This window comes from Oncorhynchus masou, unplaced genomic scaffold (genome assembly GCF_036934945.1).
Source record: "Oncorhynchus masou masou isolate Uvic2021 unplaced genomic scaffold, UVic_Omas_1.1 unplaced_scaffold_1285, whole genome shotgun sequence".
Classification (NCBI taxonomy): Eukaryota; Metazoa; Chordata; class Actinopteri; order Salmoniformes; family Salmonidae; genus Oncorhynchus; species Oncorhynchus masou.
Window position 1 is genome coordinate 4,992 of NW_027002693.1, and position 19,983 is coordinate 24,974.

The 19,983-nt window shown below is 39.4% G+C and overlaps 1 protein-coding gene across 1 annotated transcript; it reads left to right on the forward strand.

Moving 5' to 3' along the window:
* Window positions 1–300: 300 nt before the first annotated feature.
* On the forward strand, window positions 301–15,743 carry LOC135530187 (queuosine-tRNA galactosyltransferase-like; the record flags this gene model as incomplete). The annotated part of the gene is made up of 4 exons (XM_064958558.1): window positions 301–436; window positions 2,683–2,751; window positions 7,936–8,010; window positions 15,624–15,743. Coding segments are annotated over 4 exons (361 nt in total), but the record flags the coding sequence as incomplete, so codon positions are not given.
* Window positions 15,744–19,983: the final 4,240 nt, after the last annotated feature.

The window sequence follows — 19,983 nt, forward strand, 5'->3', positions numbered from 1 at the left end:
GCAATATGGGGACCACCCATGCACAGTGTATTTGGTGTGTGTGTATGTGTGTGTATGTGTTTAATTGATGTGTGTGTGTGTGAATATGTGCGTGTGTGTGTGTTTGACTAGAACCATGGTTTATGGTGGTGGATTAGGGTTGTTTGTCATGTAGGCCCGGTGTTTTAGTCAAACCATCACATCAGAGGAAGAGCTCACTAATGTCTCCATATGATAACTATCAGGCTGTTGTTCTAGGTGTGTGTGTGTGTGTGTGTGTGTGGTCCATGTCTAACTCCTCCTCTGTCCTCCGGTCTCCAGGGAAACCATTTGGAACCTCCGTGTGGCCTTCCTCCAGGAGAGAGTTATCAACCAATGGGAATCCTTCACCATATGGAATGCTGGGAAACAGGGCCGGAAACTATACCGCTGCCTCAGTTCCTTCAATCAGAAGAAGGTATGTACCTTTTCAACAGCCAATGGCAAAAGGTTATGCAACACTTGCTAGCCAATCAGGAGAGGTTAACAAAACTCAATAGCCAATTAGGTTGCATCTTCCACAGTCAGTACTCTCTGATTGGTAGGATCAGGTGACCCTCCTCCCCAGAACACAGTGCTGACCTTAGATCTGTTTGTAGGTTCAATGATCCTTTATTCTGTGTCCTCTGATCCATCATGACAACATGGAGCTGTGTCCTCTGATCCGTCATGACAACACGGAGCTGTGTCCTCTGATCCGTCATGACAACATGGAGCTGTCCTCTGATCCATCATGACAACACAGAGCTGTTTATCCTGTGTCCTCTGATCCGTCATGACAACATGGAGCTGTCCTCTGATCCGTCATGACAACATGGAGCTGTGTCCTCTGATCCGTCATGACAACATGGAGCTGTTTATCCTGTCCTCTGATCCATCATGACAACATGGAGCTGTGTCCTCTGATCCGTCATGACAACACGGAGCTGTGTCCTCTGATCCGTCATGACAACATGGAGCTGTCTTCTGATCCATCATGACAACACAGAGCTGTTTATCCTGTGTCCTCTGATCCGTCATGACAACATGGAGCTGTCCTCTGATCCGTCATGACAACACAGAGCTGTTTATCCTGTGTCCTCTGATCCGTCATGACAACATGGAGCTGTCCTCTGATCCGTCATGACAACACAGAGCTGTTTATCCTGTCCTCTGATCCGTCATGACAACACGGAGCTGTGTCCTCTGATCCGTCATGACAACATGGAGCTGTTTATCCTGTCCTCTGATCCGTCATGACAACATGGAGCTGTGTCCTCTGATCCGTCATGACAACATGGAGCTGTGTCCTCTGATCCATCATGACAACATGGAGCTGTTTATCCTGTCCTCTGATCCGTCATGACAACATGGAGCTGTTTATCTTGTGTCCTCTGATCCGTCATGACAACATGGAGCTGTTTATCTCGTGTCCTCTGATCCGTCATGACAACACAGAGCTGTTTATCTCGTGTCCTCTGATCCGTCATGACAACATGGAGCTGTCCTCTGATCCGTCATGACAACACAGAGCTGTTTATCCTGTCCTCTGATCCATCATGACAACATGGAGCTGTTTCCTCTGATCCGTCATGACAACATGGAGCTGTGTCCTCTGATCCGTCATGACAACATGGAGCTGTGTCCTCTGATCCGTCATGACAACATGGAGCTGTGTCCTCTGATCCGTCATGACAACATGGAGCTGTGTCCTCTGATCCGTCATGACAACATGGAGCTGTGTCCTCTGATCCGTCATGACAACATGGAGCTGTGTCCTCTGATCCGTCATGACAACATGGAGCTGTGTCCTCTGATCCGTCATGACAACATGGAGCTGTTTATCTTGTGTCCTCTGATCCGTCATGACAACATGGAGCTGTGTCCTCTGATCCGTCATGACAACATGGAGCTGTCCTCTGATCCATCATGACAAAATGGAGCTGTTTATCTTGTTTGTGTCCTCTGATCCGTCATGACAACATGGAGCTGTTTATCTTGTGTCCTCTGATCCATCATGACAACATGGAGCTGTGTCCTCTGATCCATCATGACAACACGGAGCTGTTTATCCTGTCCTCTGATCCGTCATGACAACATGGAGCTGTCCTCTGATCCGTCATGACAACACAGAGCTGTTTATCCTGTGTCCTCTGATCCATCATGACAACACGGAGCTGTTTATCCTGTGTCCTCTGATCCATCATGACAACACAGAGCTGTTTATCCTGTGTCCTCTGATCCGTCATGACAACATGGAGCTGTTTATCCTGTCCTCTGATCCGTCATGACAACATGGAGCTGTGTCCTCTGATCCGTCATGACAACATGGAGCTGTTTATCCTGTGTCCTCTGATCCGTCATGACAACATGGAGCTGTTTATCCTGTGTCCTCTGATCCGTCATGACAACATGGAGCTGTGTCCTCTGATCTGTCATGACAACATGGAGCTGTAGGAGGAGCCAGCTGGTCCCAACTGGTCATAATGGGTCGTGGATCACAATCTACTGTTACACTGACTGATACACCAGGTGTGGGGGGCTGCCTTAATCGACATCACGTCTTCAGCACCCGGGGAACAGTGGGTTTCACTGCCTTGCTCAGGGGCAGAACGACAGATGTTGACCTTAATAGTGTGTGTACATACATTTACAAACAGCGGTGTGTGTGTGTGTGTTGCTCAGGTTCGAGCGTTCTGCGACGTGGATGTGAATAAGATCAAGAAAGGCTTCTACACCTATGAGGAGTCCAAGGTGAGACCCTACACTCTAGAACCATAGATACCACAACACTCTAGAACCATAGATACCACAACACTCTAAAACCAAACTACCATAGATACCTGTTACGCACGCCTCTATGAAGAGGGAACGCAACCCCCTGCTACAATTCAACTCTCTGTGAAGTGAAAGAGGTATGGACTGTAGGCGTGAGTAAGGATGACAACAGACAGAATGTGGTACCGTTTACCAGGACTTTATTCCTTCACACGGTAATATGGGGAAAAGGGGCTGGACGGAACCAAAGCAAAGAAAGTAAATCTCAAAGCCCCCCCTCTCCTATCTAACCTGCCCACTACTTACCTAATTTAGCACCACCTGGTGCCCTAACCAAAATACAGGGGGTGGTCCATCCAGGTCTTACCTATTGTGCCTAGACAGTGAATATGCTACGGGTATACAGTGCCTTGCGAAAGTATTCTGCCCCCTTGAACTTTGCGACCTTTTGCCACATTTCAGGCTTCAAACATAAAGATATAAAACTGTATTTTTTTGTGAAGAATCAACAACAAGTGGGACACAATCATGAAGTGGAACGACATTTATTGGATATTTCAAACTTTTTTAACAGTCAAAAACTGAAAAATTGGGCGTGCAAAATTATTCAGCCCCCTTAAGTTAATACTTTGTAGCGCCACCTTTTGCTGCGATTACAGCTGTAAGTCGCTTGGGGTATGTCTCTATCAGTTTTGCACATCGAGAGACTGAAATTCTTTCCCATTCCTCCTTGCATAACAGCTCGAGCTCAGTGAGGTTGGATGGAGAGCAGATTCTCGATTGGATTCAGGTCTGGACTTTGACTTCGCCATTCTAACACCTGGATATGTTTATTTTTGAACCATTCCATTGTAGATTTTGCTTTATGTTTTGGATCATTGTCTTGTTGGAAGACAAATCTCGGTCCCAATCTCAGGTCTTTTGCAGACTCCGTCAGGTTTTCTTCCAGAATGGTCCTGTATTTGGCTCCATCCATCTTCCCATCAATTTTAACCATCTTCCCTGTCCCTGCTGAAGACAAGCAGGCCCAAACCATGATGCTGCCACCACCATGTTTGACAGTGGAGATGGTGTGTTCAGGGTGATGAGCTGTGTTGCTTTTACGCCAAACATAACGTTTTGCATTGTTGCCAAAAAGTTCAATTTTGGTTTCATCTGATCAGAGCACCTTCTTCCACATGTTTGGTTTGTCTCCCAGGTGGCTTGTGGCAAACTTTAAACAACACTTTTTATGGATATCTTTAAGAAATTGCTTTCTTCTTGCCACTCTTCCATAAAGGCCAGATTTGTGCAATATACGACTGATTGTTGTCCTATGGACAGAGTCTCCCACCTCAGCTGTAGATCTCTGCAGTTCATCCAGAGTGATCATGGGCCTCTTGGCTGCATCTCTGATCAGTCTTCTCCTTGTATGAGCTGAAAGTTTAGAGGGACGGCCAGGTCTTGGTAGATTTGCAGTGGTCTGATACTCCTTCCATTTCAATATTATCGCTTGCACAGTGCTCCTTGGGATGTTTAAAGCTTGGGAAATCTTTTTGTATCCAAATCCGGCTTTAAACTTCTTCACAACAGTGTCTCGGACCTGCCTGGTGTGTTCCTTGTTCTTCATGATGCTCTCTGCGCTTTTAACGGACCTCTGAGACTATCACAGTGCAGGTGCATTTATACGGAGACTTGATTACACACAGGTGGATTGTATTTATCATCATTAGTCATTTAGGTCAACATTGGATCATTCAGAGATCCTCACTGAACTTCTGGAGCGAGTTTGCTGCACTGAAAGTAAAGGGGCTGAATAATTTTGCACGGCCAATTTTTCAGTTTTTGATTTGTTAAAAAAGTTTGAAATATCCAATAAATGTCGTTCCACTTCATGATTGTGTCCCACTTGTTGTTGATTCTTCACAAAAAAATACAGTTTTATCTCTTTATGTTTGAAGCCTGAAATGTGGCAAAAGGTCGCAAAGTTCAAGGGGGCCGAATACTTTCGCAAGGCACTGTATGTATGCCCGCAGGCCTCTTGCCTAAGCACTCCCTAGGTGCCTTCCCCTTCCCCCCTGGGAACAAATGAAACAGGAGAACAAATACTTTCTCAAGCAAACTAAGAAACAAAGGACATCAAATAAGCTCTATCTGAGCAACAAACTCACTGAACATATCAACTGCTACCAACAACTAACTTAAATTATCCACAGCCATCAGCCTCCTCTCTCAGCAATGATTCTCTATCACATTCAATCTCTCTGCAATGACCTCCCAGCAATGACCTCCTGAACAGAACACTGGCTTTTATATAGCTTCAGAATGAATGTGTAACTGGAGACAGCTGTGTCTTGACGAGGGGGCGGGGTCAGCTCTCCAATTAGCCATGGAGTCGACCAATCAGCTGCTTGAGGGATTTCAGGAGGCCATTTCCTGAAATAAACACATGCAAATAAACAAACTATAACACAAACTGGGGAACGTAACAATACCACAACACTCTGGAGCCAAACTACCATCGATACCACAACACTCTGGAGCCAAACTACCATAGATACCACAACACTCTGGAGCCAAACTACCATAGATACCACAACACTCTAGAACCATAGATACCACAACACTCTAGAACCAAACTACCATAGATACCACAACACTCTGGAGCCAAACTACCATAGATACCACAACACTCTGGAGCCAAACTACCATAGATACCACAACACTCTAGAACCAAACTACCATAGATACCACAACACTCTGGAGCCAAACTACCATAGATACCACAACACTCTGGAGCCAAACTACCATAGATACCACAACACTCTGGAGCCAAACTACCATAGATACCACAACACTCTAGAACCAAACTACCATAGATACCACAACACTCTGGAGCCAAACTACCATAGATACCACAACACTCTGGAGCCAAACTACCATAGATACCACAACACTCTAGAACCAAACTACCATAGATACCACAACACTCTGGAGCCAAACTACCATAGATGTCAGATCAGATCCTGGAGCCAAACTACCATAGATACCACAACACTCTAGAACCAAGCTACCATAGATACCACAACACTCTGGAGCCAAACTACCATCGATACCACAACACTCTGGAGCCAAACTACCATAGATACCACAACACTCTAGAACCAAACTACCATAGATACCACAACACTCTGGAGCCAAACTACCATAGATGTCAGATCAGATCCTGGAGCCAAACTACCATAGATACCACAACACTCTAGAACCAAACTACCATAGATGTCAGATCAGATCCTGGAGCTAAGCTACCATAGATACCACAACACTCTAGAACCAAACTACCATAGATACCACAACACTCTAGAACCAAACTACCATAGATGTCAGATCAGATCCTGGAGCCAAACTACCATAGATACCACAACACTCTAGAACCAAGCTACCATAGATACCACAACACTCTGGAGCCAAACTACCATCGATACCACAACACTCTGGAGCCAAACTACCATCGATACCACAACACTCTGGAGCCAAACTACCATAGATACCACAACACTCTGGAGCCAAACTACCATAGAAACCACAACACTCTGGAGCCAAACTACCATAGATACCACAACACTCTAGAACCATAGATACCACAACACTCTAGAACCAAACTACCATAGATGTCAGATCAGATACACTCTGGAGCCAAACTACCATAGATACCACAACACTCTAGAACCAAACTACCATAGATGTCAGATCAGATCCTGGAGCTAAGCTACCATAGATACCACAACACTCTGGAGCCAAACTACCATAGATGTCAGATCAGATCCTGGAGCTAAGCTACCATAGATGTCAGATCAGATCCTGGAGCTAAGCTAACATAGATACCACAACACTCTGGAGCCAAACTACCATAGATGTCAGATCAGATCCTGGAGCTAAGCTACCATAGATGTCAGATCAGATCCTGGAGCTAAGCTAACATAGATACCACAACACTCTGGAGCCAAACTACCATAGATGTCAGATCAGATCCTGGAGCTAAGCTACCATAGATGTCAGATCAGATCCTGGAGCTAAGCTAACATAGATACCACAACACTCTGGAGCCAAACTACCATAGATGTCAGATCAGATCCTGGAGCTAAGCTACCATAGATGTCAGATCAGATCCTGGAGCTAAGCTAACATAGATACCACAACACTCTGGAGCCAAACTACCATAGATGTCAGATCAGATCCTGGAGCTAAGCTACCATAGATGTCTGATCAGATCCTGGAGCTAAGCTACCATAGATGTCAGATCAGATCCTGGAGCTAAGCTACCATAGATGTCAGATCAGATCCTGGAGCTAAGCTAACATAGATACCACAACACTCTGGAGCCAAACTACCATAGATGTCAGATCAGATCCTGGAGCTAAGCTACCATAGATGTCTGATCAGATCCTGGAGCTAAGCTACCATAGATGTCAGATCAGATCCTGGAGCTAAGCTACCATAGATGTCAGATCAGATCCTGGAGCTAAGCTACCATAGATGTCAGATCAGATCCTGGAGCTAAACTACCATAGATGTCAGATCAGATCCTGGAGCTAAGCTAACATAGATACCACAACACTCTGGAGCCAAACTACCATAGATGTCAGATCAGATCCTGGAGCTAAGCTACCATAGATGTCAGATCAGATCCTGGAGCTAAGCTAACATAGATACCACAACACTCTGGAGCCAAACTACCATAGATGTCAGATCAGATCCTGGAGCTAAGCTACCATAGATGTCTGATCAGATCCTGGAGCTAAGCTACCATAGATGTCAGATCAGATCCTGGAGCTAAGCTACCATAGATGTCAGATCAGATCCTGGAGCTAAGCTACCATAGATGTCAGATCAGATCCTGGAGCTAAGCTACCATAGATGTCAGATCAGATCCTGGAGCTAAGCTACCATAGATGTCAGATCAGATCCTGGAGCTACCATAGATGTCAGATCCTGGAGCTAAGCTAACATAGATACCACAACACTCTGGAGCCAAACTACCATAGATGTCAGATCAGATCCTGGAGCTAAGCTACCATAGATGTCAGATCCTGGAGCTAAGCTACCATAGAAGGAGAAGTCATAACCATGTTATTATGTGTCCTTTTCCTCTCCTCATTGTTCCTCCTGTCTTCCTCCCAGGAGAGGCCCAAGCCTCAGATCCCTGTACTGCACTACAGAGATGCCTCTCCACCCTACATCATCTGTGTCAAGCTGGTGAGTAGAGAAAGTGTGTGTGCGTCTGTGTGTCCTGTTGTTCGTTGTTCCAGATTGTATCTCCGCCAGGTCGGTAATCTCTGCTAATGGTATAATGAGCTAGGGCGTGTGCCCTGGCACACACACACGTACACACACACACACACACGTACACACACACACACGTACACACACACACACACATGTACACACACACACACGTACACGCACACACATGCACGCACACACACGCGTACACAAACACACGTACACACACACATACACGTACACACACACAGCCTGCTGATCTTTGACTGCAGCACAATCTTTTTTACCATGAACCTCACTGATACTTTGGCGCTCACCTTCACTCACACCCTCTTTAACCAGCGTTTTGCCTCAATAACTATATAACAGTTATAAAGCCTCAGTAACAACCAGACAGTGTATAATATAAATATATAACAACCAGACAGGGTATAATATAAATATATAACAACCAGACAGGGTGTAATATAAATATATAACAACCAAACAGGGTATAATATAAATATATAACAACCAGACAGGGTATAATATAAATATATAACAACCAGACAGGGTATAATATAACAACCAGACAGGGTGTAATATAAATATATAACAACCAGACAGGGTATAATATAACAACCAGACAGGGTGTAATATAAATATATAACAACCAGACAGGGTATAATATAAATATATAACAACCAGACAGGGTCTAATATAAATATATAACAACCAGACAGCGTATAATATAAATATATAACAACCAGACAGGGTATAATATAAATATATAACAACCAGACAGGGTGTAATATAAATATATAACAACCAGACAGGGTCTAATATAAATATATAACAACCAGACAGGGTATAATATAAATATATAACAACCAGACAGGGTATAATATAAATATATAACAACCAGACAGGGTATAATATAACTATATAACAACCAGACAGGGTCTAATATAAATATATAACAACCAGGCAGGGTGTAATATAAATATATAACAACCAGACAGGGTATAATATAAATATATAACAACCAGACAGGGTCTAATATAAATATATAACAACCAGACAGGGTGTAATATAAATATATAACAACCAGACAGGGTCTAATATAAATATATAACAACCAGACAGGGTATAATATATATATAACAGTTATAAAGCCTTAGTAACAACCAGACAGGGTCTAATATAAATATATAACAACCAGACAGGGTCTAATATAACTATATAACAACCAGACAGGGTATAATATAACTATATAACAACCAGACAGGGTGTAATATAAATATATAACAACCAGACAGGGTATAATATAAATATATAACAACCAGACAGGGTATAATATAAATATATAACAACCAGACAGGGTATAATATATATATATAACAACCAGACAGGGTCTAATATAAATATATAACAACCAGACAGGGTGTAATATAAATATATAACAACCAGACAGGGTTTAATATAAATATATAACAACCAGACAGGGTATAATATAACTATATAACAACCAGACAGGGTATAATATAAATATATAACAACCAGACAGGGTATAATATATATACATAACAGTTATAAAGCCTTAGTAACAACCAGACAGGGTCTAATATAAATATATAACAACCAGACAGGGTCTAATATAACTATATAACAACCAGACAGGGTGTAATATAAATATATAACAACCAGACAGGGTGTAATATAAATATATAACAACCAGACAGGGTGTAATATAAATATATAACAACCAGACAGGGTATAATATAAATATATAACAACCAGACAGGGTCTAATATAAATATATAACAACCAGACAGGGTCTAATATAAATATATAACAACCAGACAGGGTATAATATATATATATAACAACCAGACAGGGTGTAATATAAATATATAACAACCAGACAGGGTATAATATAACTATATAACAACCAGACAGGGTATAATATATATATATAACAACCAGACAGGGTTTAATATAAATATATAACAACCAGACAGGGTCTAATATAAATATATAACAACCAGACAGGGTCTAATATAAATATATAACAACCAGACAGGGTGTAATATAAATATATAACAACCAGACAGGGTGTAATATAAATATATAACAACCAGACAGGGTCTAATATAAATATATAACAACCAGACAGGGTATAATATAAATATATAACAACCAGACAGGGTCTAATATAAATATATAACAACCAGACAGGGTATAATATAAATATATAACAACCAGACAGGGTATAATATAAATATATAACAACCAGACAGGGTTTAATATAAATATATAACAACCAGACAGGGTGTAATATAAATATATAACAACCAGACAGGGTGTAATATAAATATATTCAACAGTTATAAAGCCTTAGTAACAACCAGACAGGGTGTAATATAAATATATTCAACAGTTATAAAGCCTTAGTAACAACCAGACAGGGTATAATATAAATATATAACAACCAGACAGGGTCTAATATAAATATATAACAACCAGACAGGGTCTAATATAAATATATAACAACCAGACAGGGTCTAATATAAATATATAACAACCAGACAGGGTATAATATAAATATATTCAACAGTTATAAAGCCTTAGTAACAACCAGACAGGGTCTAATATAAATATATAACAACCAGACAGGGTGTAATATAAATATATAACAACCAGACAGGGTCTAATATAAATATATAACAACCAGACAGGGTCTAATATAAATATATAACAACCAGACAGGGTCTAATATAAATATATAACAACCAGACAGGGTATAATATAAATATATTCAACAGTTATAAAGCCTTAGTAACAACCAGACAGGGTCTAATATAAATATATAACAACCAGACAGGGTGTAATATAAATATATAACAACCAGACAGGGTCTAATATAAATATATAACAACCAGACAGAGTATAATATAAATATATAACAACCAGACAGGGTACAATATAAATATATAACAACCAGACAGGGTTTAATATAAATATATAACAACCAGACAGGGTATAATATAAATACATAACAACCAGACAGGGTATAATATAAATATATTCAACAGTTATAAAGCCTTAGTAACAACCAGACAGGGTCTAATATAAATATATAACAACCAGACAGGGTGTAATATAAATATATAACAACCAGACAGGGTGTAATATAAATATATAACAACCAGACAGGGTGTAATATAAATATATAACAACCAGACAGGGTGTAATATAAATATATAACAACCAGACAGGGTGTAATATAAATATATAACAACCAGACAGGGTGTAATATAAATATATAACAACCAGACAGGGTGTAACATAAATATATAACAACCAGACAGGGTATAATATAACTATATAACAACCAGACAGGGTGTAATATAAATATATAACAACCAGACAGGGTGTAATATAAATATATAACAACCAGACAGGGTATAATATAAATATATAACAACCAGACAGGGTCTAATATAAATATATAACAACCAGACAGGGTATAATATATATATATATATAACAACCAGACAGGGTGTAATATAAATATATAACAACCAGACAGGGTATAATATAACTATATAACAACCAGACAGGGTGTAATATAAATATATAACAACCAGACAGGGTGTAATATAAATATATAACAACCAGACAGGGTCTAATATAAATATATAACAACCAGACAGGGTATAATATAAATATATAACAACCAGACAGGGTGTAATATAAATATATAACAACCAGACAGGGTGTAATATAAATATATAACAACCAGACAGGGTCTAATATAAATATATAACAACCAGACAGGGTATAATATAAATATATAACAACCAGACAGGGTCTAATATAAATATATAACAACCAGACAGGGTATAATATAAATATATAACAACCAGACAGGGTCTAATATAAATATATAACAACCAGACAGGGTTTAATATAAATATATAACAACCAGACAGGGTGTAATATAAATATATAACAACCAGACAGGGTGTAATATAAATATATTCAACAGTTATAAAGCCTTAGTAACAACCAGACAGGGTGTAATATAAATATATTCAACAGTTATAAAGCCTTAGTAACAACCAGACAGGGTATAATATAAATATATAACAACCAGACAGGGTCTAATATAAATATATAACAACCAGACAGGGTCTAATATAAATATATAACAACCAGACAGGGTCTAATATAAATATATAACAACCAGACAGGGTATAATATAAATATATTCAACAGTTATAAAGCCTTAGTAACAACCAGACAGGGTGTAATATAAATATATAACAACCAGACAGGGTGTAATATAAATATATAACAACCAGACAGGGTCTAATATAAATATATAACAACCAGACAGGGTCTAATATAAATATATAACAACCAGACAGGGTCTAATATAAATATATAACAACCAGACAGGGTATAATATAAATATATTCAACAGTTATAAAGCCTTAGTAACAACCAGACAGGGTCTAATATAAATATATAACAACCAGACAGGGTGTAATATAAATATATAACAACCAGACAGGGTCTAATATAAATATATAACAACCAGACAGAGTATAATATAAATATATAACAACCAGACAGGGTACAATATAAATATATAACAACCAGACAGGGTTTAATATAAATATATAACAACCAGACAGGGTATAATATAAATACATAACAACCAGACAGGGTATAATATAAATATATTCAACAGTTATAAAGCCTTAGTAACAACCAGACAGGGTCTAATATAAATATATAACAACCAGACAGGGTGTAATATAAATATATAACAACCAGACAGGGTGTAATATAAATATATAACAACCAGACAGGGTGTAATATAAATATATAACAACCAGACAGGGTGTAATATAAATATATAACAACCAGACAGGGTGTAATATAAATATATAACAACCAGACAGGGTGTAATATAAATATATAACAACCAGACAGGGTGTAACATAAATATATAACAACCAGACAGGGTATAATATAACTATATAACAACCAGACAGGGTGTAATATAAATATATAACAACCAGACAGGGTGTAATATAAATATATAACAACCAGACAGGGTATAATATAAATATATAACAACCAGACAGGGTCTAATATAAATATATAACAACCAGACAGGGTATAATATATATATATATATAACAACCAGACAGGGTGTAATATAAATATATAACAACCAGACAGGGTATAATATAACTATATAACAACCAGACAGGGTGTAATATAAATATATAACAACCAGACAGGGTGTAATATAAATATATAACAACCAGACAGGGTCTAATATAAATATATAACAACCAGACAGGGTATAATATAAATATATAACAACCAGACAGGGTGTAATATAAATATATAACAACCAGACAGGGTGTAATATAAATATATAACAACCAGACAGGGTCTAATATAAATATATAACAACCAGACAGGGTATAATATAAATATATAACAACCAGACAGGGTCTAATATAAATATATAACAACCAGACAGGGTATAATATAAATATATAACAACCAGACAGGGTCTAATATAAATATATAACAACCAGACAGGGTTTAATATAAATATATAACAACCAGACAGGGTGTAATATAAATATATAACAACCAGACAGGGTGTAATATAAATATATTCAACAGTTATAAAGCCTTAGTAACAACCAGACAGGGTGTAATATAAATATATTCAACAGTTATAAAGCCTTAGTAACAACCAGACAGGGTATAATATAAATATATAACAACCAGACAGGGTCTAATATAAATATATAACAACCAGACAGGGTCTAATATAAATATATAACAACCAGACAGGGTCTAATATAAATATATAACAACCAGACAGGGTATAATATAAATATATTCAACAGTTATAAAGCCTTAGTAACAACCAGACAGGGTGTAATATAAATATATAACAACCAGACAGGGTGTAATATAAATATATAACAACCAGACAGGGTCTAATATAAATATATAACAACCAGACAGGGTCTAATATAAATATATAACAACCAGACAGGGTCTAATATAAATATATAACAACCAGACAGGGTATAATATAAATATATTCAACAGTTATAAAGCCTTAGTAACAACCAGACAGGGTCTAATATAAATATATAACAACCAGACAGGGTGTAATATAAATATATAACAACCAGACAGGGTCTAATATAAATATATAACAACCAGACAGAGTATAATATAAATATATAACAACCAGACAGGGTACAATATAAATATATAACAACCAGACAGGGTTTAATATAAATATATAACAACCAGACAGGGTATAATATAAATACATAACAACCAGACAGGGTATAATATAAATATATTCAACAGTTATAAAGCCTTAGTAACAACCAGACAGGGTCTAATATAAATATATAACAACCAGACAGGGTGTAATATAAATATATAACAACCAGACAGGGTGTAATATAAATATATAACAACCAGACAGGGTGTAATATAAATATATAACAACCAGACAGGGTGTAATATAAATATATAACAACCAGACAGGGTATAATATAAATATATAACAACCAGACAGGGTCTAATATAAATATATAACAACCAGACAGGGTCTAATATAAATATATAACAACCAGACAGGGTGTAATATAAATATATTCAACAGTTATAAAGCCTTCCTAAAAGTTATTTGGTGATCCTTTTACTGGGGATTTGAATTGCCTCTGGGTTTAGAAAACACACACACACACACACATACTCTGTTGGCCAGCCCAGGCAGATAGACAGTTAATGTTGTGTTTATCTAATTATGAGCTGCAGACAGCTAATCAACTGGCCCTGCCTCCCAGAGCTTCTAATTGGCCAATTATGGGAATCAGTGATTATTCAGTCAGAGGACACTGGGACCTGGACTCAATCTCTCACACACACACACACACACACACACACACACACACACACACACACACACACACACACACACACACACACACACACACATTCAGCAGACACACACACACATTCAGCAGACACACACACACACACACACATATTCAGCAGACACACACGCACACACACACAAACATACACACACACACACACACAAACATATTCAGCAGACGCACACACACACACACACACACACACAAACATATTCAGCAGACGCACACACACACACACACAAACATATTCAGCAGACACACACACCTGGAGCCAATCACACTATTAATTGTTAAACACACCCATATGTTACAAGTACAGGATTGGGTTTAATTCCATTTAAATTCAATGTTCAATGAACATCTGGAATTTAATTCGGTTTACTTTCTGAATTGACATGGAAATGAATTGGATTTGGCCCCAGCCCTGGTCCTTATCTCTTTCACTGTTGACCAATCAGATGCCAGAGATAACGCAAAACAGGAAGTGACCTCACCTACAGACAGGAAGTATGAGACTGACCATGGGCGTTGGTGATAATTAGAGCGATGACCAGCATCTCCTCCTCACTCTGACTCTTTTCATGTTCTGTCATTTCGTTCTCCCAGGACATGACCGGAGGAGTGTTTGAGGAAAACCTGAAGTCTCTCCATCTTGAAGAAGGAGTGGACTACTACCACTTCAACTAACACTCTGAGATGTAGAGACGATGGGATGGAGAGACAGAGGGCGGGGGGGGGGGGTTCTGGTAGATGGTGATTGAGTGTTTGAGGGTTGGATGCTGAGAAGGATAGATGGACTATGACAGTCATCTGGTGTGCGCCTGCCTGCTGTCTAGTTAGTGTAATATGTGTGGCAGCATGTCCATGTTGATCGTGGAGATAAATCACAAATACAAACGTTTCCAATCATGTCTTCCGACTTTCCAGAAATATGTTGTGCTGTCCAGTCTCTCACACACACACACACTATACACTATACACTATGCACTATACACTATACACACACTATACACTATACACACACTATACACACAGTATTCACTATACACACACACACACACACTATACTCTATACACTATACACACACTATACACTATACACTATACACACACACACACACACACACACACACACTATACACACACACTATACACATACACACACACACTATACACACACACACACTATACACACACACACTATACACACACACTCTCATATTTGTTTTTCTTTCCACAAGTCTCCTATAAAAACCTCAGGAACAATGATGTATTTTAGAGTACTATGCTCTGACACACACACTACACACACACACAACACACACACACTACACACACACACCATGGCCAGTAAGGGCATTCGTTTTCCCATACAGAGCTCTTGAGTTTCACTGTTCAAAGGTAAACAAACCTTACCACCAACACCAATGCTATGGTATTTCAACAGAAACCTCCTGGAACTCTGACCACAGCTAGCTACACATGGGATTCTGGGTAGTGATATAGTGGTAAAACAAATAGGTGGGTAGAAGCCAATCACAGAGCGATTTAAAGTAACGCTCCCTGTATTTTCTGTTCTCCTCAAAAGGTAGGGAGAAACTCACACAAAATCAAAAAAAGATGGTGTGTAACCTGGGAAACCTCTCTCATGGTTACCATAGTGACAGGCTAGCTGAGCCCAGTACAGAGCTGGAGAAAACTAGCACTTCCAGTTAATTAACACATGGTTTCCACGTCTAACCCCCAACACACACACCCTCCCTGACCTGTCCACTCTCTCCCCGTGGACTGTTTACATTCTGACTGGAGCAGAACACTGATTCCTCTGATTCACTAGAGGCTTTATATCTAAATCACCAGGGTTACAACAGAACACTGATTCACTAGAGGCTTTATATCTAAATCACCAGGGTTACAACAGAACACTGATTCACTAGAGGCTTTATATCTAAATCACCAGGTTTACAACAGAACACTGATTCACTAGAGGCTTTCTATCTAAATCACCAGGGTTACAACAGAACACTGATTCACAAGAGGCTTTAAATCTAAATCACCAGGGTTACAACAGAACACTGATTCACTAGAGGCTTTCTATCTAAATCACCAGGGTTACAACAGAACACTGATTCACAAGAGGCTTTAAATCTAAATCACCAGGTTTACAACAGAACACTGATTCACTAGAGGCTTTCTATCTAAATCACCAGGGTTACAACAGAACACTGATTCACAAGAGGCTTTATATCTAAATCACCAGGGTTACAACAGAACACTGATTCACTAGAGGCTTTATATCTAAATCACCAGGGTTACAACAGAACACTGATTCATTAGAGGCTTTCTATCTAAATCACCAGGTTTACAACAGAACACTGATTCACTAGAGGCTTTCTATCTAAATCACCAGGGTTACAACAGAACACTGATTCACAAGAGGCTTTCTATCTAAATCACCAGGGTTACAACAGAACACTGATTCACTAGAGGCTTTATATCTAAATCACCAGGGTTCCAACAGAACACTGATTCCTCTGATTCACTAGAGGCTTTCTATCTAAATCACCAGGGTTACAACATAACACTGATTCCTCTGATTCGCTAGAGGCTTTATATTTAAATCACCAGGGTTACAACAGAACACTGATTCACTAGAGGCTTTAAATCTAAACCACCAGGTTTACAACAGAACACTGATTCCTCTGATTCACTCGAGGCTTTATATCTAAATCACCAGGGTTACAACAGAACACTGATTCCTCTGATTCACTCGAGGCTTTAAATCTAAACCACCAGGGTTACAACAGAACACTGATTCACAAGAGGCTTTATATCTAAATCACCAGGGTTCCAACAGAACACTGATTCACTAGAGGCTTTATATCTAAATCACCAGGGTTACAACAGAACACTGGACCCCGATTTCAGCTCCAATCAAGAATGTTTTGAAAGTCTACAAAATGTAAAACTTGAAGTTGATTCTTCAGAACTCCATGTTATTACTTTTTTGTTAGGTTTGTGTCAGTTTATTTTCAAACCCTAAAATTGGCAAATGTTGAAATCCTCAGAGAGATGCGAGAGTGTGGGGGTGTGTGTGCCCAACAGAGAAGTGTGCTCACAAGCGGGAAGGAAGGGGGGAGTTGAGAAGGAAGGAGAGAGGGAGGGGGAGGAAGGAATGTGTGTTCCATTCTAGAAGGTTCTGTGGACAGCCGAAGCGTTCTGTCTGTCAGGGTGTTTGAGAAGAGCCAGGTGACAGCACGGATAACAGGAGATCTGTGTGTTTGTGTGTGTGTGTGTGTGTGTGTGTGTGTGTGTGTGTGTGTGTGTGTGTGTGTGTGTGTGTGTGTGTGTGTGTGTGTGTGTGTGTGTGTGTGTGTCTGTCTGTCTCTCTGTGCGCGTCTCTCTGTGCTTGTGTGTGTCTCTCTCTCTCTCTGTGCAAGTATGTATGCGTCTCTGTGTGTGTGTGTTTGTGTCTCTCTGTGCGTGTGTGTCTCTCCCTCTGTGCGTGTGTGTCTCTCTCTCGCTCTGTGCAAGTATGTATGCGTCTGTGTGTGTGTGTGTGTGTGTACTCCGTGGGCCAGGTCAGGGGTCGTGGTGTGTAACTATTTAAGATGTTGGAGGACTCGGTGGGTCAAAGGTCACATCAGACCAGTCAGTCACTCCTCTTAAAGTAGGTTTAGGCTCCATTCCCAAATTGCACCCTAGGTAGTGCACTACTTTTGACCAGGGTCTATAGAGATTCTGTTTACTTGTATGCTTTAAGCTGCCAAGTCAAGTACAGCCTACAATGTAAAGAGCAAAAACTGCTGATGTTATACTTCTACATCTGGACTGCTGCTCTTTGGGGTTTTGAGGCTGGGTGTCTCTAAAGCAACAACTGCTGATCTTATACTTCTACATCTGGACTGCTGCTCTTTGGGGTTTTGAGGCTGGGTGTCTCTAAAGCAACAACTGCTGATCTTATACTTCTACATCTGGACTGCTGCTCTTTGGGGTTTTGAGGCTGGGTGTCTCTAAAGTAACAACTGCTGATCTTATACTTCTACGTCTGGACTGCTGCTCTTTGGGGTTTTGAGGCTGGGTGCCTCTAAAGCAACAACTGCTGATCTTATACTTCTACGTCTGGACTGCTGCTCTTTGGGGCTTTGAGGCTTGGTGTCTCTAAAGCAACAACTGCTGATGTTATACTTCTACATCTGGACTACATTTAGGACTCTGATTACAGCCTTTGAGCAGCTCTAGTCTTCAGGCATCTCTGACTTTAGTTAGTGTGTTATAGAGTGTTTATAGTGTGCTATAGAGTGTTTATAGTGTGCTATAGAGTGTTTATAGTGTGCTATATGTTTATAAGGTAGCCTAGCAGTTAGAGCGTTGGACTAGTAACTGAAAGGTTGCAAGATCAAATCCCTGGTAAAAGGTAAAAATCTGTCGTTCTGCCCCTAAACAAGGCAGTTAACCCACTGTTCCCCGGCAGGCCGTCATTGTAAATAAGAATTTGTTCTTAACTGACTTGCCTAGTTAAATATAGGATAAATAAAATAAAAATGGTGTTATAATTATGTTAAAATGTGTTTGTAGCCATAATAGATCACAGACTATATATTTATTTTACATGTTTAAAACCTTTCTATAGAGTTAGAGATAATAAAATATAATTGTGTGTGTGTGTGTGTGTGTGTGTGTGTCTGTGTGTGTGTGTGTCTGTGTGTGTGTGTGTGTGTGTGTGTGTGTGTGTGTGTGTGTGTGTGTGTGTGTGTGTGTGTGTGGAGGTGGTACATGTTGATATTTCCCTAAATGTGTTACATTTCTGAAGCTGTCAGGGGGAGGGAATGTGACAAGTCGGTTACACGGTTGACGTTCTGACTGTTTTCTCACGGGAAAAGCGCCCCAGAACCAAGGGGGCGGTTAGTGTGACTAGCTGTCGGGTCAGAACAGATGGAGAGCGCAGGAATCTGCTTCGCTCATT